The 22,483-nt window shown below is 60.3% G+C and overlaps 2 protein-coding genes and 1 long non-coding RNA gene across 46 annotated transcripts in view; all 3 read left to right on the forward strand.

Moving 5' to 3' along the window:
- The window catches only part of MYT1L (myelin transcription factor 1 like), a 365,227-nt gene extending 363,030 nt beyond the window's left edge, over nucleotides 1-2,197 (forward strand). For 26 of the 32 annotated variants that reach the window (XM_085020083.1, XM_085020074.1, XM_085020067.1 and 23 more), the window contains one exon: nucleotides 100-2,197. In XM_085020083.1, the coding sequence (XP_084876209.1) occupies nucleotides 100-126 (27 nt within the window). In that variant the 3' untranslated portion in view covers nucleotides 127-2,197. The remainder of the gene's footprint in view (nucleotides 1-99) is intronic. The other 6 variants (XM_021087914.2, XM_085020041.1, XM_021087913.2 and 3 more) reach the window with 1 other exon arrangement.
- A 3,794-nt stretch (nucleotides 2,198-5,991) lies between these two features.
- Nucleotides 5,992-8,719, forward strand: LOC146404997 (uncharacterized). The gene is made up of 2 exons (XR_014842588.1): nucleotides 5,992-6,926; nucleotides 7,244-8,719. It is a non-coding gene; the product is annotated as an uncharacterized LOC146404997 (long non-coding RNA).
- Nucleotides 8,720-14,678: 5,959 nt separating this feature from the next.
- PXDN (peroxidasin) overlaps nucleotides 14,679-22,483 on the forward strand; it is a 56,402-nt gene continuing 48,597 nt past the window's right edge. For 9 of the 13 annotated variants that reach the window (XR_014842583.1, XR_014842584.1, XR_014842585.1 and 6 more), the window contains exon 1: nucleotides 14,848-15,144. Coding sequence is in view for 4 of the 13 variants with exons in the window: in XM_003125405.7 (XP_003125453.7) it covers nucleotides 14,945-15,144 (200 nt within the window). In the remaining 9 variants the exon portion in view is untranslated. Of the gene's footprint in view, nucleotides 14,737-14,847; nucleotides 15,145-16,542; nucleotides 16,618-17,907; nucleotides 18,002-18,427; nucleotides 19,444-22,483 lie in introns of those variants that run through there. The other 4 variants (XM_085020034.1, XM_085020035.1, XM_085020037.1 and 1 more) reach the window with 4 other exon arrangements.

A 22,483-nucleotide genomic window follows, 5' to 3' on the forward strand; every position in this document is an offset into this window, starting at 1 on the left:
GCATATTGTTTCATAGCAAGAATCGGTTGCAAAAAAAAATGCTTTATTTTTGAACAATGCTTGGAAATATTATGTGATTTTTTTGTTTGTTTGTTTTAGGAGGATGGTGTATGGTGGGGGCAGTAAATGAGGTTTTTTGCATTCCAAGGAAATGGCATATGGATTAACTGTAAGAAATGAGCTAAGTAATTTATTGTAAGACAACATCAAGCCATGGAAACTTGGCGGAAGACTCAAAGCAGCTTAAACAGCACTTTTAACTTAACTCCTGAGCATTCCGTGGTGTGACTGTGGGACCTTCAGTTAAGACAGGGGCTCCTTGAGGCGGATGACCTGGAGCCGTCCTCGGGCGCGTTCCGTCCGCTTTGGAACAAGCTTCTCTTACCTCCCGGGAGTCCCGGGCCCTCTGAAGTGTCCGTCGCCGCCCCATGCTTTGACCGCTCAGAATCTCTGTGTTTTCATTTCCTCTCAAAGATCATTTCAGACTATTTATGTCTCCTTTCCACCTGCAAGAGTATCCCCCCGGTGTGGTGGTGGGCATCTTCCCGTGGGGGCCGGAGCAGACGCCGGGCGCGTCTGGAGGTCCTGGGCCGACGGGGCGGCTGGCTTGGTGGGGAGAGCAGCTCCGGGCCACGCCGCCACCCCCGCCCACGCCCCAGGTGGGTGTCGCATAAAGCCCGGGTCCCCTTCAGAGCCAGGACCAGCGCGTGGCGCCTTCTCGTCCGCTGGAGGCCCGTGGGCCGCGCGCACGGGCGCGGCCCGGTCCGAGGGTCACGACCTGCTCTGGGACGGATGCGGCCAGAGCGTGAGCCTCCCTCGATGCACGTCAGCACTTGTCGGCTTTACACTAGATCATCCTAGATGGTGCCCGCCGCGGAGACGGTCCCACCCCGGCGTCTGCCCTGCGTGCTGCCTGAGACCACTTTCCACGGCCACGCGCCCCGCCTCGTCCCCGGGGCGCCGAGTCGTGTGTTCCGATGGCCGCTGGCTTGGTCGCGTGTCCCCAGCACCCTCCCTTCCATGTCTTGATGTTATGCAGGAAAGTGCTAAAGTACTTTAACATTTTGTTATGAAAAAAAAAAAAAAGATGGGTTTTGTAAAAATAAAAAAAAATATTTTTAGCAGAACAGGACTACAGGGTCGTTGTCCCCACCGCGTGCCAGTCGACGATTTGCACTTCCCTGTCCTCTCTCTGCGCACGGAGCTGTGCCACCCCCGCGTCAGTGGCCTCGTGCCGCTGGCTGGAAGAGTCCGAGGAGGCCTCCCGGTGCTGGGTGCGGCTGCGGGGGCGACAGGGACCTCACGGCAAGGACTGACACCATCCTCAACCTCGGTATAGACATACGTGTACACATAGACGTACGTCCAGCAGCACTTTATACTGCTCACTGTACAAGCGCCCGCAGGTTTCCAGGGGGACTTTCGCACGGACCGGCTGGGAGAAGATTCTGTAACTCCTCGGGGCGCCGCCGCCCCGCCCCGCCCCGCCCGGAGAGCCCTCTCTCTGTCGCGCGAGGAGGCGTAGCTGCCATGCTCAGAATTGCCTTTTCGAGAGCTGAAGCAAGGTGCTCCTGTCACCGATGCCATATAGATACCGTCCGGGGCCCCCGCCTCTGGGCAGGGCCCCCCTGTTCATATCGGCACATGCATCTCCCCGCCCCGTGGTGTCTGCCGCTTCTTTGCCAAGATAGTGATGCTTTTCGTAGTGTAATAGGTAGTATGAGTTTGGGATTCTTCTTGTTCTCACCTATGTCAATGGAAAGGGGTTTTAAGCACAAATCTGCTGCTCATCCAACGTTGGTACATTGTATCAAATCAGAAGTTATCTGTGACTATTATATAAGGAATCACAAAAGTGTCACATATTAGAATGTTGACCTTTCATATGGAATTATCGTGAGTCATCAGAGTTTATTTATTATAACTGATTGTTCATATTCATTTCTAAGTTAAGTTAAGTAATCATTTATGAAGACGGAATTTTGTATAAATATTTATCGTGCTCTCTGTGGAACTGAAGTTTGATTTATTTTTGTACTACACGGCATGGGTTTGTTGACACTTTAATTTTGCTATAAATGTGTGGAATCACAAGTTGCAGTGATATTCATTTTTAAATTGTGAACTTTGTACAAACTTTGTCATGCTGGATGTTAACACATCTTACTCGAAATAAAAAGGTGTTGCCACATCTGTAGCCCGAGGGCTCCCTGAGGTGTGTGCGTCTGCGTCCTCGCCGTGTCCCGAAGCGCCTGCTGTCTGGCGGGAACCCCCGGGGTGCGGTCTCCCCCAGGCTGGCGGCTTTGGTTTGGACGTGCTGGGGGTCTTGCCTCAAACCCGAGCAGATGTGAGCCGTTGAGAGGGTGCCCTGCCCTCTGCCGTCACCCGGCTCTCGTGCCCCGCGGTCATGTCGCCCCCCAGGTGCAGGAGTGTCCCCCAAACAGGGGCACCCCCACAGCCCCTGTTGTCCCCCCTCCTGACGACGTGGTCCTTGTGGTCCTCATTTAACGCATCCGCCTGCTCCCGCTGAACCAACGACGCCCCAAACGGGTTTTCTTCTCGGCTGTCAGCGTGGCCCACAGGCGGCCTCCGGTTCCCACGCCCCAGGTCCCAGCTGCTCCTCTGCCTGAGCCGTGTCCGGGTGGTCAGCTTCATCTGATGGCCCATCGAGGGGCTCAGTTTCAGGAGGACGCTCTGTCCGTCTCAGCATCTCCCATCTGGGACCCCTGAGCCCCTCGCCGGGGACCTTATCACTGCGGTCATTTCTGCAGGTTCAGCAAGGATCCCCCACCCCACCCCACCCCGACACCTCACCTACCCTCCAATACGGATGAGCAACGATGACTCAATCACCCAGCGCCCAGGCACCTTTAAATTCCCCCAAAGACTCACCCGTAACAGACACCGTCCCCCAAGATGTCAAATCAGAGGAAGAGATCCGCCTACGCAGTCAAATCTGAACCCCAATCCCAGGGGCATCCTCTCTGAGATGTAAGGTCACCGGAGCCCCAGAGCCGCCTGGCCGCAGGGTTAAGGATCTGGCGTTGTCACTGCTGTGGCGCAGGTTTGATCCCTGGCCTGGGAACTTGCACATGCCTTTTGGGCGGCCCCCGCCAAAGGCCATCCGAGCCCCTCTTCCAGCAAGTGTGGCCGATGTCTATGACCAGCAGGTGGCCCAGCTGCATGGGACTGATGAGGGGGCGCATTTAGGATGGGGCCTCGTCCCTGTCTCCAGACCTTGGGGAACACGGTGGGAAAGGCCCCGCCCGTCTTTGGGGTCAAGTGAACAGAAAGCAGGTGGTGATCCGTCGGGAGCTGTGGTCAGTGACTTCAATCTTTCAGCGTGATTGTCAAAAGCCCTTTTGCCCTCACCTGAGAATTGGCCTAAACATTTTGGAAAGCAGTTTAGCAATAATGTCAAAAATCTTGTAAAATTCAAGTCTTTGACCCAGTAATTCCAGAGGTCACTCCTAAAATACCAGAACAATGATAAACACCCTGAAATGCGTGACGACGATCTGAAAGTCCTGTGAGAGAAGATGCTGGAGCCACAACGACAGACGCACTTTACCGAACATTGCTCTGCCGCTGCTAGAAATGAGGGCTGTAAAGACCAGTTGCTAAGAAGCTTGCGGCACAGGAAGTGCAAAGCATAGAACAAACCATAAGTGTGTTAAGAAGCAGCTGAGTAGCTGCAAACTGACCTGTGTTAGTGGCTGATGACCACACTGCCCGCCAGCCCCCCACCCTGTGCCTGTCCTGTCCAGTCCTGTGGTCACTGCCCACCCCCACTGCTGCGCCGCCCCCACCCCCACTGGGCTGGGCAGCAAAGCAGACGGAGGGAACTGGTCCCCCGGAGAGGAGGTTGGGCTGGGGGGCTGGGCGCTGGGGCTGGGGAGGCAGGCGGCAAAGCCAGTGTCTCCAGGTTTGGGGTAAGAATGGGAGTGAGGCAGAGCCACAGATGGGTCCCTGTCCCTTGTCCAAACCCTCCTATGCACACATTCTGTGGTACGAGTGCTGAAGGGAAGGCCACTTTCTCACCACGGACAAAGACGTGAATTCTTTAAAAAGTAAAAAGCCAGAGTGAGGATTCCTGTGGGTTTAGGAGAAGAAGGCTCAGGGTAACCCCAGTGTCTGCACCGCATGGTCCCTCGACACTGAAGGAGAGCAGAGCCAGGGACACGGAGCTGGGAGGGAACAGGGACAGGGGACCAGGGACACTGCCGCCCGTGGACTCCGTCAGGAGGCCCTGCCACCAGCAGGGAGGGAGCAGTGTCTCCTGCTCCCTCTTCCCAAGAAATAGTCTCCCCGAGATCAGCAGGGACAGAAGAGCTGCTCAGCCCCCGGTCGCCACGTCCCTGCGCAGTTAATCTGGGCCCCTTCGGCTCCTGGAGACCCAGGGGCGTCAGGGCCGCTGTGAGCAGACGCTTCCCTCCACTGCCCGAGCGCCAGCCAGTGGGACTTTTCAGCGTAGCTGAGCGACGCCAGTGACCTAGAGCCAATTGAAAGTATACATCAAGGGGTTCCCTGCCATGGCTCAAAAGTTAGCAAACCTGACCAGCATCCTTGAGGACGCAGGTTCAGCCCTGGCCTCACTCAGTGGATTAAGGATCTGGCATTGCCATGAGCTGTGGTGTAGGTCGCAGACGTGGCTCGGATCCCAAGTTGCTGTGGCTGGCGGCTACAGCTCTGATTGGACTCCTAGCCTGGGAACCTCCACGTGCTGTGATTGCGGCCCTAAAAAGACCCCCCCCCCCCAAAAATGTGTGTATATATATCAAGAAAAATGTGTGTATATATATCAAGAAAAATGTGTGTATATATATCAAGAAAAACAGGAGTCCCCTTCTTGGCTCAGCGGTAATGAACCTGACCAGTATCCATGAGGACGTGGGTTGGATCCCTGGCCTTGCTCAGTGGGTTAAGGATCCGTCATTTCTGTGGCTGTGTTGTAGGCGGGCAGCTGTAACTCCTATTGGACCCGGGGTTCCCTGGAGGCCTAGCAGTTAAGGATCCGGCGTTGTCACTACTGCAGCTTGGGTCCCTCCCTGGCCAGAACGTCCTCCTGCTAAGGGCGTGGCCAAAACCATCACACAAACTTTGTTCCTTGTCTTTTTTCTTTTGTGTCTGCGTAGCTTCACACCTTGAGGTTTCTTCCCAAAACCATCACACAGGTTGTCTCCATGTGATCAGGTCGGGGGCTTGTCTGTTCCCTTCTTTTATTCGCTCTCGCGCCCGGCTCTTGCTGAGCATTCTCGGGCAGCCAGCCGTCACTGTCCCGCGAAGGCGCGAGCACGGCGGTGTGACTTACATGCATTGCGAGAGCATCAGCACCACGACTTTAGTCAGACTCTGTCGTCTCACGTGGAGACAATGGGAAGAAAAAGGAAAAAAGAAAGAAAAAGGTACTTTTCCTGTGATGAAGATTCTTAGGATCGACTGACTGTCCGAACAACTCGGGGATCTGTGTATGTGACCCCCTTCCCCCGAGTACCTCTACCCTTTGTCTTTCTAGTTCATCACCTAAACATCCCCCAAAGTTAGGCCACTGTACAGACGGAAGGAAGTGTAAAAACCACACAAGGATCAAATCCCGCCGTAACGCATGCGGACAGAGCAAACTTACCTGCACGTGTGAAACAAACACCTCCCCGCTCATGGGGCAGCGCTTTCGGTACCCAGGGCAGTGCCCTGTCCCGTGGTCCCCAGGACACCTACTAGGCGCAGCCAGGTGCCCACAGGTGCTGGGATCTCCTGTTTCCAGGGACGACGGTCGTCTCTCCCTCGGATCCTACCCTTCAGTCCAAATTTTGTCCCGACTTTGTTTATATCTTTTCATGTACATGTTTTTTCTTCATGTACGACCATGTCTACTCTTCACTTTGCCTCAAAGATAATATTTTGAGCAAGGCAAGATTTTTGAGTTGAACTGGGACATGGGAAGAGATTTAGGATACGTCTTAATCCAGTTGGATTTTTTTTTTTTTTCAGTTTTTTAGACGGTCACGGCCAGAGAAGGTGAGAGATTAGCAACAGGAGGCTAATTGTGCCTGGAAGCTGTGTCTCTGCCAGAGCCAGTGCCCAGAGCATCGTCCTGCAAAGCCTGCCTTCTCACCCCCTGGTTTCCGCCTGGTCCAGACTCAGCTGACCGGCTGCGTGAGTCACACGGGAGGCAGCCAGACCGGCCCCCATTCCCTTCCCTGTGCGGGGTCAGCAGCTCACCTCCGAGGCTCACTGGGTCCTTGCTTTGTGCCTTACATCCTCTCATTTGCCGCGTGGCCAAAAACGTCTCCTGGAATCCACTGAAGTGTTGGTTTCGGAAAATGTTCCCGAATTCTTCAGGCTTACCTGATGCGGGACAGATTAGCTCAGGGTGACATTTTCAAAATTCTTTTACTTCTGCAGAAGAAGAAGAATGTCCCCTTTCAATTTCCAGGATGAGACCGTGTTTCTAAGTCGAAATTTGTTTTGGTTTTTTGCATTTAAAAATATATATGTGGTTAATTTACAATGTTGTGCCAGCTTCTGCGGTGCAGCGAGGAGACCCGTCTCTCTCTCTCTCTCTCTCTCTCTCTCTCTCTCTCACACACACACGCACGCACGCACGCACGCACACGGGGACTGCTATCAGCCTCTTATGCGGTAGCTGATGAACGGCTGCAGCCGCCCCCCCCCCCCCGCAGAGCTGGGGGGGCATCAGGAAGGACTGCACCCCAGGAAAACTGGAGCAAGAGTCTGGAGACAGTCGGATGTTGTAGGAGATTTTACGAGCCCAATTCGTGCATCTCCTCGTATCTAGAGAAACACTAAACTCCTTCCTGGTGACGTCTGCTCCTGTGACGGGTGGTGACCTTCTTGTCGCCAGCAGTGAGCTTGTGTCAAACGTGTGCCTGACGGCCGGCCCCTCCCCCACCGCCATCACGCAGGTAGGTGCCCCCTCTCCTCTTCAGGCGGCATTCCGCCCCCGGGGGCAGTAGTGAAGGGTAAAGCAAAGAAGGTCGTGGTCCTCTGAGCAGGCGGTCACCGCCCAGGCTGAGGGCCAGTCGTCCTGCAGGCTGTGACACGGGTCACGGGACTCAGGAGCAGAGGCGCACATCAAAAGAGTCGCGTCAGGAAGCCCAGGTTCTGCTCTGACGCTTAGTTGCAAAAACTCCTGTATTTCCCTGACCCCCACCCCCCCACCCCCGCCCCGGGTGTCTCAGGGCTTAATTTGGCCCCAAATAAACCTTAACTCAACTTCCAGGTTGTGCCTGTGTGTCGCCGCACGCATTCCTCTCTTACGCTGTCTCCCATGACGTTCTCTCCCGGGAGTGGGACCCGGGCCGTCCAGCGGGACCTCACTGCTCGTCCACCTGAAATGCCAGTTTGCCTCTGCTGACCCCCGACTCCCCGGCCAGCCCACGCCCTCCTCCTCCTTAAGCTGGATCTCATTCCCTGGTAAACGGATGAAGCTGTGTGGACTCTGCTCAGGCCCGAGCCCCACCGAGGAGGAGAAGGTCTCTTCTGTTGGTTTTGAGCAGCCGAACCCGAAGCCGAGGTCAACACAGCGCAGCTTTAGTCAGTGGCCAAAGTGGGCAAGTGGAAAACTTAGTTCCCGGGTCAACGTCCAGCACCTGGAGAAGGGAGTTGACTTTAAAGATTCGGACCGAGGTTCTACCTGGAGGGGCGGGGCTTTCCTGCCACCCCTTGTCATCATTTTTTGGTCCTCAGTGTCCAGTCTTGGCCACCAGTAGCTATGTCATTAATGTGTGAAGACCAGCGTACGATGAGACTCGGCGTCCAAGGACGTCGGAGTCTTTGCTGCTGTGGAAAGTAACAGCACGTCCTTTCCATCAGAGGAAGTCTTGGCGACTCCGTTTTGCTCCGGTTTCGGCTGAAACGCCCCCTGCGACCCCCTTCCTGTTTCCCTTCTTTCCCACAAGCGTTTGTTCCAACGTGCCAACCGGGAGGAATGCGTGCCCTGACCTGACCCACGGGAAGGGGCAGGTCCATCCCCGGCCTCGGGGTCAACGGGGAGCGGCCTTTGTTCCGCACACGCGCTTTTCGAGGCCCGCGCCCTTCTGCAGAAGTGAAGAGCCTTGGCAAGGTCTCCCCGTGTGCATGTGTCTCATTTTTTCGACACGGACGATCCGAGCCATGTCCCCAGCAGGTCCAAAGGAGGTCAGATTCATTGCCACCGAGAAACAAAACATTGCCTGTCATGTCAGGAAACCTGGATGTCACAGCCGCTTCATGTCACATTACTGCCACCCTGACCTGAGCCCTGAGGGGACTTGGGGTGGGGGGAAGCACAGGACACAGGAGCTCCCTGACGGCTCAGCCGGTTAGGGGTACGGCACTGCCGTGGCTCTCATTACCCTGTGGCGCGGGATCGATCTATGGCCGGGGAACTTCTGCATGCTGTGGGCGCTGCCGGGGCGGGCGGGGGGGAAACAGGACACTGGCCCCCAGAGAGCCGAGGTGCCCTGCACAGGAGCCACCTCAGTGAGCCCAGAGCTTGCATCTCCCCACACACAGAAGAGCTGAACTCCCGGCCATGTCTGCTTGTCTGTGATGAACAATGGTCCTTTGATGTTCCCGCCCTTTGTGACAAAAGCTCCTGTACCTCCTGGCTTCCCCTGGCCTCCTGGAGCAGTTTTCTCAGGGTTGAGAGGCTGCCTCCTGAGCTCGATGTCCTAAGAACGACACCAAATAAGCTTAACTCCCCATTAACTCTCAACCTGCAGGTTGGTTTTTTGTTTCGTTTTGTTCTTGTCCGTTGACACCGATCTTGATCCCAGCTTGTTCCATCTGTCTTCGTGTGTGTGTGTGTGTGTGTGTGTGTGTGTGTAGCTTACTTTCTTATCTCTGGGCTCTTTAACTTAACGATGAGAAAGCTGAGAGTTATGCGGCCTTGCTTGCTGAGCACTTAAGCCTGGGAGGCAGCCTCTGGGTTCTGAGGACACTGCTCCAAAGACTGGAAGGAGGCCCCTTTCCTTGTAGGGAGTGGGCTGCAGGCTCCGGCCAGTCCCAAAGCTCCAAAGAGCAGATTCCAACAGCTGCCCGTCAGGGAGGGGATGGGGGGGCAGGAGGGATGTCCAGAGACAACAGTGCAGCCTGGGGGCGGCTGCTCCCTCCTCCAGGAGCTCCAGAACCAGGGGTCTGAGCTCCCGCCTGAACCCAGGCCCACCCAGGGGAGGGGGCGGCTCTGGGCGGAGCCCCGCCCTGTGACCTCACCACTGACCAATCAGAAGGAAGCCACGCGGCCGCAGCCCTCACCCAAATTCTGCCCAGAAACGCGCTTCCCTGAAAACCCTGGTGAGTTGGGGGTTTGGAGGGCCACCCCGCCCCCTTATTTCCCTGGCTCCAAACCCCAGGGTGTCGGCCTGTGTGCCCCCCTGTGAGGCGTGCACACAGCCCTGCCCCCTCTGGACCCTGAAACAGCCGCTGTCCCCTGGAGAGCAGCCCTGGGGAGGGGGTGTCGGGCGAAGTCAGGAATCCCTCGTTCAGCGCCGCGGACAGTGGCCCCGCGAAGCCCCCGTCCAGTGAGACCTGAAGGCCCAGCTGCCGGCCCAGCTAAGGGCTCTTTGCTCGCGTTGGGGCAGGTCCCTCAGCTCCAGCCGCTCTCAGGAGGGCTCCCGGGCCCCACACTTGGCATTCCTTCCAGAACATTCCTGGGCTGACCCAGCAGGGAGGGTGCAGTGCACTCCGCCCAGAGCAGGTGAGGGCTCTGGGCAGTCAAGGCTGCAAGAGCCCGGGTCCCCGGGGCTGCGCTATGACAGCTCCAGGGCCTGGGGACACAGCCGGAACCAGAGGCCTAATTCTCCCTCTGGAAGAGGGCGACTCCCGCCTCCTTTGCTCAGAGGCCTCCCCAGGCCTCCCCCCACGTGTGTGGGCCCTCCCGCCGCTTGTTCCTCCCAAGACCCTCTCCCGTCACCCTCCAGGCCTGGTAGGAGCCCCCGCTGTCCCAGAGGCCAAGCTAGTGGGTTGTATCCACTCAGCCACACAAGGCTGAGGTCCCCATCTCTGTGACAGGTGGCTTGCCGGTGACCCGGGGCCTGGATGCCACATTTCATCTTCCTGCAGGGGGAGGAGAGCCCGGCCCTCCGCCCTCCCAGCTCCCACTGGCCACAGGCAGGTTGGCACACTGTGCGCTCAGGGGTCACAGGGGGGTGAGCGTCCCCCTGGTGAGACTTAGGACCTTGGGGACAGGCGAGTGTCCCCCTGTGAGATGGGGAACTCGGGCACAGGGCCTTGGGGCCTTGGGACAGGACAGGTGAGGGTCCCCCGGTGAAACTGGGGACCTCGGGCAGATCTTTGCTTGGTGGTGGCAGGGGGCAGATGCAGGTGGCCTGGGGGTGACTGTTAGGAAGAAGTCCTTAGACGACGGGAAAGGGGGGGACAGTTGTTCCATTTGTGTGGGGTGGGGTCTCCCCGGGTCCTAGGAGGAGAGAAGGCCTGGGTGATGACACCTCAGGGGCACTGTCTGGGCTGGTGAAGGGGAGCAGAAGGTGACACCCCACATCTGCCCCTTGGCCTGTGGGTTATTTGGGGCTGAAGGCAACCGGGACCCTGCAGGCTCGTCTCCAGCCGACGTGGCCCACTTGCGAGCACCCTTCCCTCGGCCTGGGTGGCGGTGACTTGCTGTCTGGTGGGGGCCTCGCCTGTGCCCAGATGCCGGTGTGGCCCCCAGATCCCTGCCAAGGATGTGACACGTGGGACCAGCACCCGCAGAGGCCACGGAGGACCTGCTCAGGGCCAGCCCCACCCAGGCCTACTCAGACGGTAACTCCGCCCACTCGCCGGGGAAGCGGGGCAGCTCCGGCCTGAGCCCACCCGGCCACCCTCGCGTGTGGATCTCAGTGGGAAACAGCTCCAAGCGGGGCTGGCTCGTCCTCAGCCTCCTTTCAGTGTTTCGGTTTAACGGCAGAGGCTCTGGGTGACCTCGTGGGGCGCACTGATGAGGCGCGTCCTGAGGCGCATCCAGGGAGGCGGCAGGAAAGGCGGTCACAGGGGCGCCTCCGGGGTTTTGTCAGAGTGTGTGGCTTTAACTTGGGAAGACCTGGTCTTTAATCCACTTGTCTGAGGCACGGTCGTCCAGCTCATGACGACAGAACCAGACCCCGCATGTGTGGCTTCCACCGCGGGACGGGGCTTCAGACAGTCCCGAAAAGAGGAAGGGACGGAGCAGGATGCAGCTGCGTGGGGGTGAACAGCACAAGCCGCAGATTCCTCTGTCAGCACGTGACCTCCACAGCTGGCACCCGACTCCAGAGTGTCAAGTCCCTGTGGCCAAAGCCGGGGCAGCAAACCCTGTCCTGGAGCCCTTGGACCCACTGTGCCGTCCAGGCCCTTCCCCCTCGGCCGGGAGCAGCCCTGGAGGTGAGCAGGCCTTCAGCAGGACCCCAGGCCACCAGGATGGGCTCACCAGCCGTTCGCCGCCCCCTGGGAACCCACGGCTTGGAAAAGGGGCTGCGACCGAGGTCCCTGGAGCATGGAGGAGGGAAGCTGGGGAGGCCGGAACAGACACCTGAGCCTCCAGTGGAAGCCTGGACCTCGGGCCTCTGGCTCCAGAAAGGTGAGGGTGCAGGATCCAGGGGGCATGTGCATCTGTGCTGCTCTGTGGGCTCCTGGGTTAGCCCTGCCCTGGCCCCAGGGTGGCCCAGGTGGGGGGCTCCCAGGAGCTGCAGGCACAGCCAGGCTCTGAGGGGCTGACTCACTGTCTGGGAATGGCCCCTCTCCAGGCTCGGGCCCTACATGGGAGGCTCTGGGCAGGGAGTCCCCTCCTCAGACCAGGGCCCCAGGTGTCCCGCACAACAGCCCCAGGGGAGTGGGTCTTTGCAATGACAGACGCAGCCCAGAGCAGCCTCGGGAGTCACAGAGGAGGTAAGCCTGCCTCCCAGTTTGTCTTTTCCTCGTAAACCCTGGAAGAGTGGGGCAGACAGGTGGCCAGGAGGCATCGCCACGCCGGAGGAGGCGCAGAAAATGAGGACTGTCCCTGGGATCCCCTGGGGCCTTCTCAGCACAGTGCCATGCACGGGGCGGGGGTGGGGGGTGGGGGGTGGGGGGGGTGGGACCTGGGTGTGCGGGTGGCCACCCAGCGGGGAAGGATGTGCCTTCGACCCCCTGGGGCCCAGGAAGCCCTGCAGGCTGACCGCCAGGACAGGTCAAGCTCCGCAGGACTCAGTGCCTGTGGCTGCAGGCTTGTCAGGACGGGCAGGGTGCAGGCACCTCCAGGAGGGCGGCTCCCGTAACCCTGGCAGCTCCCCAGTGATGGTCTGCAGTGCTGGGGTGGCGACAGGGGTGGTGCAGTCCGGGAGGGGGCCCCGCGTGCAGTGTCCAGCACCTGGGTGAGGCTCACAGGTCAGTGCCTGCCCAGACGGCATCCTTCTGCCCGCCCCCCATTAGAGACGAGCCCTCGGATAAGCTGCTCTGCTCGCCAGGCCCTGGTTTCCTCGGCTGCAAAAAGGGGGGATGATGGCCCTTCCTCCGGGATGTTGTGGGCAGGGTCTGCGCGCAGCAGCCGTGCGCTGGTCCTGCCGCAGAGCCGGCCTTGGCGGCTGGGGGTGGTTCTGTGTTCCCGCAGCCACCCGATGGACCTCAGTGACTCAGTGACGGCGTCACAGAAAACAGAGATTGCTCGGCGATCGCGGCTCCTCTGTCTGGCTCCGTGAGCAACCGAGCCTGTCACCGTGCCCAGTCACACTGAAAGGAATGTTTGCTGCAGGACAGATAACAGGCTTTGGCACAGATGATACGGTTGGGAAAGCCATCATCAGAGGTCTTGGGAGCCGCGGGAAGGTCAGGATCCTGGAGCTGTGAGGCTTCCGCGGGCCGCCAGGGGGCGGAAGAGGAAATCCGGGCAAAGGCTGTGGAAAGGCGCTGGGCTGTGTCTGTGTCGGGAAGCGCTCCGTCCTCACCCGTGAGCTCCTACAAGCCCAACCCGGCCTCACTGCCCTGGCCTCTCACCACCACACCTCCACCCAGGGCTCCGCGGACGGCTGTCCTCCGGGAGACGGCCGACGCGCTGCGTGGATGGACGGACAGATGGACGGACGGACGGACATGTGGGGGATGGAAGGAGGGAGGGAGGGAGGAGGAGGAGGGGAGGGGATTTTAAGGACTGGCTCACGCCCCGGTGCCCTGGCAGGTCCTAGTTTTAGAGGCAGGTCAGGGGACTAGGAACGCCCGCAGGAGGGCACGCTGAGACTCTGCAGAATTTCTTCTCCGGGAAACCTCAGTTCCTGCTCTTAAGACCTTGAACAGACTGGAGGAGGGACCCCTCCTCTCCTAGACAGCCGGTCGCAGACAGGAACCAACGTTAGTCTCACCTCCCAAGGCCTTTGGCACAGCACCGGGACTAGCGTGTGGCCTGTCACTGGGCCAATGGCCCAGCCAATGGACACATAAAATTAGCTGCCCGAGCTGACCTCGGGAGGCCCAGGTTGAGGTGTTGGGAGAGATGTGGCTTTTCCCACTTAAACCCGAGGGACCAGAGCCATTTGGACAGCGGAGTGGCCCAGTCGAAGCGGCACATTCTCTGTTGCTGCAGGGCTGGGGGGTGGAGCAGCGGACCTGCGGGCCCGAGGTATGAGAAACAGTTGGAGGGACACATGGGTGACCCAGAGGAAAAATGACATTTTCAGGGAGAGTAAGGTTTTGGGTTTCTGATATGCAAGGCTGAAATTCTTGGGGGTCCCCAGAGAAAAAGCAAAATGAGTGTGGCCCCGGGCGTGGGCTCTGGGGGAGACGCGGGACTGGCCAGTGTGCAGGACCCCCGGGGGGCGTGACTGGACGGCTACCCCACGTAGTGACTGGGGTGAGAACGTCTGTCATGGACGTGCAGCCTCCGGAGGGGTCTAGAACCAGACCCCCGCTCAGCCGCACCCAGATGCAGCCCCACCGACGTGCAGGAGCAGCTGTTTGCCGACAGGGTGGCAGGAGCGAGCCAGGTCACCTCAGCCCCACTGTGGCACTTCCGGTCACGCAACAGTGTGGGTGTCAGAACAGACCCAGGCGCCTCTGAGGCTGAGGCTTGGTGACTGTGTGGCTTTGACGTCCTCCACTGTCACCGCAGAGACTGGATCCTTGAGGAAAGTGCTGGGGTGAGGCTGTGAACACACACACACACACACACACACACACACGCAGGTGGGGCCCCTCCTTCCCAGGGCTTCTGCTCCAGACAAGGCCCCCCTGGAAGAGGCCACAGGGGAGAAACCAAAGGTCCATGAGGGTCCACCTGGTCCAGCGCTGCCTCCTAACAGTCCTGGGGGCAGCAGTGCACAGCCCTGGGCAGTGACCAGGCCTCAGGGGCTCCGCCGGGGAGCCCGGCAGCCTGGCTCTAATCCTGCAGCAGAGTGTGTCTGTGTGTTAGACAGACAAGGAGAGCGGGGTGGGGGGGGGGAGACAGAGAGACGGAAAGAGAAACGGAGACAGAGAGAGATTAAGGGAGAGAGACAGAAAGAGATAGAGACAGAGAGAGATTAAGAGACAGAGATTAAGAGACAGAGAGACAGAGCAAGCCCTTGGAATCCTGCCTGGGACTTGCCGGCGCTCCCAACGTGTTTTATAAAAGGACAAAAACCCTCTCGCATAGTGCGGACACGGCGGCCAGAGGACGTGAAGCAAACTTGGCTTAGGCCCCAGATCGTGGGCGGAGACCTGGGATTGGAACTTGGGGGCCCAACCTGGCCTCCACACGGCACCCCAGGCAGCCCTGGGAAGGGGGCGCCGCAGCCGGACGCACGGCTGGAGGTCCTCGCCCCGCCCCGGCCCTTGGGGAGGTGGGGGTGGGAAGGGAGGAGCCGCGCGCATGTGCACAGCTGGCGCCCCCCGCCCCCCGCGCACAGCTGGGACGTGGGCCGCAGTTGGGCGGCGGGAGGGCGCAGTCCAGAGCCGGCAGCCGACGCGCCGGGCCCTCACGATCGGTCCGAGTGTCCGCGTGTCCTGCGCGCCGTGGGCCATGGCCGTGCACCCCGCGCGTCCCGCGCGCCCCTGCCTGCTGGCGCTTGTGATGTGCTGCTGCTGGGGGGTGCTGGCCGTGGTCGCCCAAAAGCCGGGCAACGGGTGTCCTAGCCGCTGCCTGTGCTTCCGCACCACCGTGCGCTGCATGCATTTGCTGCTGGAGGCCGTGCCCGCCGTGGCGCCGCAGACGTCCATCCTGTGAGTGCGGCGGGGCGCGGGGCCCCGAGGGGCAAGGCGCGCGGGAGGATCGAGGGCCGGGGTCCGGGGTCCGGGAGGGAGGATGGTGCGGCGGGGCCTTTGTCCGCCCTGGCCGGGGCACGGGGGGCGGACCTGAGCGCAGCGCGCGCCGCCTCTGGAGCCGCCTTTGTTCGGAGCTCGGAATCCCCGCTGGACGGGGAAGTTGTTGGGAGCAGGCGGGGGAAGCCCGGCCGCCCCGCCCGGCCCGGTCCTGCTCGCTGCCGTCCTCCGCTCGCCTTTGCCCCCTTCCCGCCCCTTTCCGGGCCCCTCTCCTCCCCGCGCCCCGCGCCCCCTCCTCCGCTTCCCCCCTCCTCTCCTCCCCCCTCCCCCTCTTTCCCCTCCTCCCACTCGGCGGTTCCCGCTCCGGTTTCCCGGTCCTCCCTGGGCGCGGTACCCCCGCCCCCGCACTGGGGGAGCCTCCCGGGCGCATCCTCCGTGACCCACGGCGGCAGCGCCCCCACGTCCCCGCATCGGCCGGGGCGCGGGGAGCCTCCTGCCCGGGTAGTCGCGAGCCCTGCGGGGCGCACGGTTTTCTCTCGGGCTTGCTCTGCGCCGCGGGAGAGCGGGGCCGAGCTCCGGGAGCGGCCGCGGTGCGGGTCCCTCCCCGAGTTGTGGCGCGGCGCGGCTGGCCGGGGGGTGGACAGAGTCGGGGTCCGAGCGGGTTGGCGCCTGGGACCCATCGCCGCTCTTGTCGCCAGCCAGGGCGCGCCGCGGCGGTGCCATCGGAGAGTCGGCGCTCCAGTGGCACCGAGCATCGCGCTCTCGCCCGGCTAGAGGAGGTCGCCGGCCCGGGATGCCGCCGAGGGGCTGCAGGCCTCGAGCTGTTCGCCCGCGACTCGGATGAGAAATTTTCAGAATCTGAAAAGGCCGCCTGCGCTTCAGGCGCCGACCGTACCGAGCGTCCTGCAGCTGCCCTCTGAATGCCAAAAATAGTTTCCACTTTTCTTGGCTGAGCAGGAGTGCTTTTGGCACCACCGAGCAGCCTGCAAAAGTTGTAAAATCTTGAGTGAACTATTCAGGAAGTGGGCGGTCAGTGTTCCTACTTTTAAAACAAGGACGGACCACTCAGCTCTTGGGCGCTGACTCTCCTGGCAGCTTCCTTGGGGTCTTTGGCGGGGCCTGCGCTCAGCCTGCGACTCTGTTCCTTCCCCTGTGGAGGCGGGGGTGCCAGACGCATGGGGCTCTGAAGAAAAGGACTTGCAGACAGGCCGGGGGAGGGTTTCTGGATGGGGTAATTTAATTCTTTAGTGAGTCAGTGGAAAAAACTTGGGCCCTGAAGCCATTTTTCACATCTGGCCAACGGCTAATGCTTGCGCTGTGCTTGGCCCTCCTATCCGAATTGCTTTTCAAAAAGAACAATATTGAAGAAAATGAGTGTCACGGAACAGAAAAGGCGCCTCCAGCCTCCCGTTCCCACAGACCCCCCAGCCCAGGGTAGGAGGGACGGGACCCTGCTTAGCACTGGCCTCTCTCCCAGAAAGCCCCCCTCTACCTCCTGCTTTGCCTGGGGTCTCACAGTTTTCAGGGGCGTTTTGAAATGCCTTTGCTGGGTCTCACTGACTCCGAGAGGAGGCGGGGTGCGGAGCACAACAGACCCCTCACTGAAACAAGTGGGTTGCGGGTGACATGAACACACACCCCGTTTACAGCTGTGTAGATGCAGGCGCAGGGTGAGGAAGCTCCCATTGCTGCTGCTGTGGGCCTGGAACCAGGAGGAGCTGAGTCCTGGGTGGGGGTTCCAGCGGCTGGGACTGCGGCCACAGAAGGGCAGCGATGGGGGGCCCAGGAGGGAGCCGTGCTGACGAGGGCAGGCGGGCTCTGGGGCGTTGCGGGGCTTGGGGACTGTCTGGCGTGTCCTTGGTGGGGCACAGGCATGTCGCCGTAGGTCCTCCCGGGGCAGAAATGTTTTCACTTTCGGCTTTTCTCCGAGGTGTCTGTTCTCATGCATCTGCTAGTATGCGATTCCTCTCTATTAAAAAAAGAAACAAGGCTTGGTGGAAAGTGGGGACTTCGTAGGACCCGGCCCCAGAGTTAGGGGGGCTGCTCAGCATCACTCCACCCTCTGCTCCCCGGCCCCCTGCCCCCACGCCCCAAGATTGAATGGGAATCGCTGGGAAAACAGACTTGTCCACATGGGGCCAAGAGTGGGCAAAACAGCTCCGTGGTTGGGGCTTCAGAAATGATGGCCCAGGAGTGTCTTGTGGCTCAGGTCTGACCCTGGGAAGTGGGACAGGTGTTCCAGAATGAAGGGCGGCCAGACGCCCTGAGGTCCCGAGTCCTCTCCTCACTGTCCAGAGCCGTGCTCTGCAGCCCAGAAGCTTTGCAAGAAATATTTGTTTAAATTTTGAGTATTTTCTGCCTAACACTACTGTAGGCGTTTGTCCCCAGGGTGATTAAGAAGCTAATGTTAAAACACACTGTGTGGCACCTCTGCTCTGCCCCCTTCCTGTCCCCTCTCTCACTCTGGACCTTTGGGGAGGGCACATCCTCACGTGCTCCTCAGAGGTCCCTGGCTGCCGACCACTGCCGACCACGGGACAGGAAACCCTGGTGTCGGAGGGAGCCTGGGGACGCGGGCTGGGGTGGCCCTGGGGGGGTGTGAACTGGCCCCACAGCAGGCAGGGGGTGCCCTGTCCCCTGGTGTCATGGTCAGCCCACCAGACAGCTGCTCCCAAATCCATCAGCTTCTGCTGACCTGTGTGTTTGGGCCTGTGTGTCTTCCAGATCCCGCCTCTCAGAGCCCCCGGTCCACTAGCGGGTGAGGGAGGTGACCGTCCAGTCGCACTGGCCCTGTGGGACTGCAGGAGGCTGGCCCTGGGTGAGTGGACAGCCGCTGGGCCACAGCCACACTCAGTCCTTCCTGCAGGCCCCCTGTGGAACCTGACTCCTAGGTCGACAGTCTTCAGGCCACTTAACCGTTTGCCTTTGTCCCTGGAGACCAGCCCCTGAGTCACACCTCACACCCTCAGCCTCCATGGAAGCTTCTAGAGCCTGGCTGCTGGGAGGGTGGGGTTTTCCTCCAGCTCCCCTTCGCTCCAGGTGAGGCGGGCGGAGGGAGGCATCTTCTGGGTCAGGAGGGCGTCTCTTGCCGCTCAGCATCCGCCCCCCCGCCCCGTCCTCCTGGGGCTCAGGGACCATCCTGCAGGACGCGCTCGGCCCTGGAGGACTGGTCTCTCTGCCCGCCCTGGGTGGGGTGCTACAAGGTCGGCAGATGTGAGCAGCATCCGGCGGCCGGTCTCTGCAGGTCACCGGTACCCAGCGGGGACAGTGGCCTTTGAGCTGCGGACTTGGACGCACATGAAGCCGAGCTCTCCTTTGAAACTCCCAGGTGGGACGAAGTCAGATCTGTATGGTCACAGTTCCCGCGCATTTGGAAGGCGCCGAGGGATGTTTTTGGAGTCTTTAAATACTGGTCTCTCGTCTTTCCAAAGTGGTGGTGGGCCAGCTACCTCCTTGCACTGGGAACGGCTCTGTGGTGTCCCCAGCCACGTAGAGGTCTCTGGCGCCCAGGTGCTGTGTTCAGAAGAGGGACCTCGATGACCTGAGGAAGCAGCCAGAGGCCCCCCCCCGCCACTGCCGTGCCTGACGGCAGCCCTCGGGGAGCACGTCCTGGCTCCGTTCAACAGATTTATGCCTGAACACGTGCCTTGGAGCTGCGGCTGGATGAGCTCCTGGGGGGCTGCAGCTGGTCGGCTGTAAAGGCCCCTCCTTTGAGTTTTTACCGAATCCAGGACTCAAGACGATAGTTGTAAGAAGAAAGCACAGGTCCCCGTGACAGGATCCATGTGGCCGAGGCTCATCCTGGGTCCGGACGCCTTGGCCAGAGGCAGCTTCCTCCGCTGGGCGCTCTGGCGGCCGCCCCCTCCATTCTGTGACTCGGCGTCCCTTCGTGGGGACGTGGGCAGCCGCCGCTTCCCTTCCAACAGCCCCGAGGGCAGCAAGTGACTCGTCCCAAGCACGAGTTCTGGGGACCCCCAGGACCCTCTGACTGTCCCCACGGAGCCTCGGGTGGGGGAGGTCTTGCCCATCGGACTGGGCCTGGGGCTTTGGAGCCAGGGACTGAATCTGCTCTGCGAGATGACATGAGGGCGTGTCGCCGGGAGGCACACAGGGCTTCCTATTGGACGCAGGGGCGGCCGGGCCCAGCAGACCAGAGCGGCCCGCTGCTCCCGTTAAAGTGTCCAGGGCGAGATGTCAGCACAGCGGTGACGGAGGCCGGGTGTCCGGAGTGGCCTGTCCCTGGCGTGAGCGCCGCTGAAGGTGGGAGGCCCCGCACAGGGGTTCCCTTTGGCCAAGTGGGGTTTCTGTCTTGCTGGTTGGAGGTGCCCAGCTCTTTCTCAAGCTCTTGCCGATGGGGGAAACTGGAGTGGCTGCCACGGGGAAGGAAGGGGGCTGTCGGGGTCTGCGGCCGGGCTCGGGGCTATACCCAGGGCTGGCCTCGGGCCCGGCTGCGCTGTCTCCTGCCCACCCTGGGCCCCTGGGGGCTGCGAGCCTTCTGGGCCCCACAGGTCAGGCCTCTTGACTTCAGGGTCCAGGTTCGATGCGCATGTTAACCATGACCGTTTCAAACTTTTGGGGTGACTTGTTTAAAAATACAGTTTTGGGTGAAGTCAACTTATTTTTTTTGTTTTTTCCTAATTTTAAGTGTATTGGCATGTAATTGGCTTCCAGTGTTGCCGTAGCTTCAGGTGTGCAGCCGGCGGGTCAGTTACCCAAGCGCCCATTCTTCCTCAGGGCCCTTCCCGCGCAGGCTGCGCAGCGCGCGGAGGAGGCCTCCCTGGGCCGAGAGGAGGTGCGCGTTCCCTGGCGGTTTTGTGTACGGTAGCGGGTATATGCCGGTCCGTCCTCCCGGCTTATCCTCCCCCGACGTATCCGCCTTGGTGACCCTAAGTTTGGTTTCGAAACCCGAGTTTATTTTTGTTTTGTGAATAAGTCCTTTTGTATCATTTTTCTTGTGTCATTAGATTCCGTGTATTCGTGATTTTGTGTCTGGCCAAAAAGCTTGTGATTAGATGCTCAACATCAGTAATTATTAGAGGGAGTTCCCTCTGTGGCGCAGCAGAAACGAATCCGACTAGGAGCCAGGAGGTTGCAGGTTCGATCCCTGGCCTCTCTCAGTGGGTTAAGGATCTGGCATTGCCGTGAGCTGTGGTGTAGGTCGCATACATGGGCTCGGATCCTGCGTGGCTGTGGCTGTGGTGTAGGCCGGCTGCTGTAGCTCTGAATTGATTCCTAGCCTGGGAACCTCCCTATGCTGCAGGTGCGGCCCTAAAAAGCAAAAAAAAAAAAGAACTAAATGTAGGACTAGCATATTACCCAGCAGTCCCACTCCTGGGCGTCTGTCTGGAGAAAACCATAGTTTGAAAAGGTAAATGCACCCCCGTGTTCACTGCAGCACTGTATACACAGCCAAGACATGCTAACAACCTAAATGCCCACCAACAGAGGAATGGATAAAGGAGATGGTGCATATACACAATGGAATACGACTCAGCCGTAACAAAGTAACACCACTGGCAGCAACATGGGGGGACCCAGACATCATCACACCGAGGGAAGTGGGACAGAGAAAGAAAACAGCAGAAGGGTGAATTCAGTTTAAAAGTGATGAAACACCGCTGATTTGATGCTGAAAGAGTCAGTTGGGCCTCTGGGTTACTCTGTGTCCCTCTGTGGGCTGGCCGCTCCCTGATTGAACAGGTAACTTAGGCCACGTGCGGCGGCACTCAGACGTGGACAGACACGTGTCGGGGAGTGAGGGAGGGCTTTTTTGTGTCTAAAGTAGTGTCCTCCGGAGCTTAGGATCATTCTAAGCTGGCAGTTCCCGTGGTGTGGGTTTTCTCTGTCGACGGTCACCTTGAAAAGTAGAATTGGTGCTGCTCGCTGCCGGTGCCTCGCTTGTTCTTTAGACGACCCCCGTCCACGCCCGGCACGGCTGAGGCCCGAGCCGATCGCCGTGTGACCTCAGCCGCCTGGCCAGGCCGTTCTGTGAGGCTGTGTCCGCTGCGGCGGGAGTTAGTCTCAGCCCCTCTTCCTGGCTCGGGGCCGGGTCCACTGTCCGCGGACGGACGAGTGTCCGCCTCTTGGAGGCTGCCTTTCGCTCCTGCTTCCCAGCTGCCCGAGGTGGAGAGAAGAGGCGACATGGACCCCCAGAAGCTGGTGGACAGGGTCAGACTCTGTCCCCCGGGCTCCCAGGACCTCGTCTGCTAGGGATTGCTCCAGCCGTTCGTTAGGGGTGGCTTCTCCCCCCCGATACTCGGCTCACGGAGGAGAGAAGAGACCTGCCTGCGGGTGTCCTGATGCCTGGCCCCGGGGAGCCAGGAGCAGGGCCGCAGGGTGGCTGGTGTGGGACCAGGCTGTGTGCTCCCAGCCTGCGGAGCCCTCGGGGTCACAGCCTTTTGCTGTGCAGTGAGGCCGGGGGAGCGGCTTAGCGGGGGCTGGCTCCGCCCTCTGAGCCTCAACTGGATGAGGGTTCACCGGGAGGGACGCGCCGCGGGGAGGCTCAGTTCACGGGAAGGTGGGAGCTGAGGGTGGCGGGGCCCTTGGGCCGTGTGGACGCGTCCAGCCCTGGGAAGCCGTGGCCACCGTCGGGATAAGGGACCTCCCCGCCCCCGCGGCTGCGCCCCCGCGGCCCTGCCCCTGTGTTCTGCCTCGCTGGACACGGATTGTGTCCACCAGGGATCCTGGGCTTTGTTTTCCTTTCCTGGAATGTCTTTGTCTGGTTTGCGTATCGGGTAGATTTGGCCTCACAGTGAGCGCAGCACGGCCTGCCGTCGTGTCGCGTCCCGTCCAGGGTGCAGGGGTGCGGCGAGGAGGGTGCGTGGACGGCGGTCTTCTTGGACACCCTGAAGGGGTGGGGAGCCCACACCCCGCGTTCTTCTTGGATGGCCTTGGGCTGGGGTTGGCCTTGTGGGAGGGTCTTAAAGTTGACTTTAGATTCTTCAGGGAACAAAGAGCTGTTCAGGGCTGTTCCTCCCTGGGCAGGGGTGGGTGGGGGCCTGGGGGCCGCATCCCGGGGGATCCCTGGGGGCCATGTCCTGGGGGCCGTGTCCGCGGCCGGGCCGCGTCCCTGGAGTCCTTGCCTTGTCATCCTCGGAGCAGCTGAGAATCCGTAGCGCTGCCCGCTCTCGTTCCTGCCATTAGACGTGTGTGTCTTCTCTCTGGTTTTTTCCCGTCAGTCTGCCTAGAGGTTTTTCAGCTTCGTTGGCCTCGGCAAAAACCCAACTTCTGGGTTCATTGATTTTTCTCTGTTGTTTTTCCGTTCTCCGTTTTGTCGATTTCTGCTCTGATCCTTCTCGCC

This window comes from Sus scrofa, chromosome 3 (genome assembly GCF_054392235.1).
Source record: "Sus scrofa isolate SSC_HxYL_T2T_F1_AM1 chromosome 3, Sscrofa_HxYL_maternal_Yorkshire_Landrace_v2.0, whole genome shotgun sequence".
Taxonomy (NCBI): domain Eukaryota; kingdom Metazoa; phylum Chordata; class Mammalia; order Artiodactyla; family Suidae; genus Sus; species Sus scrofa.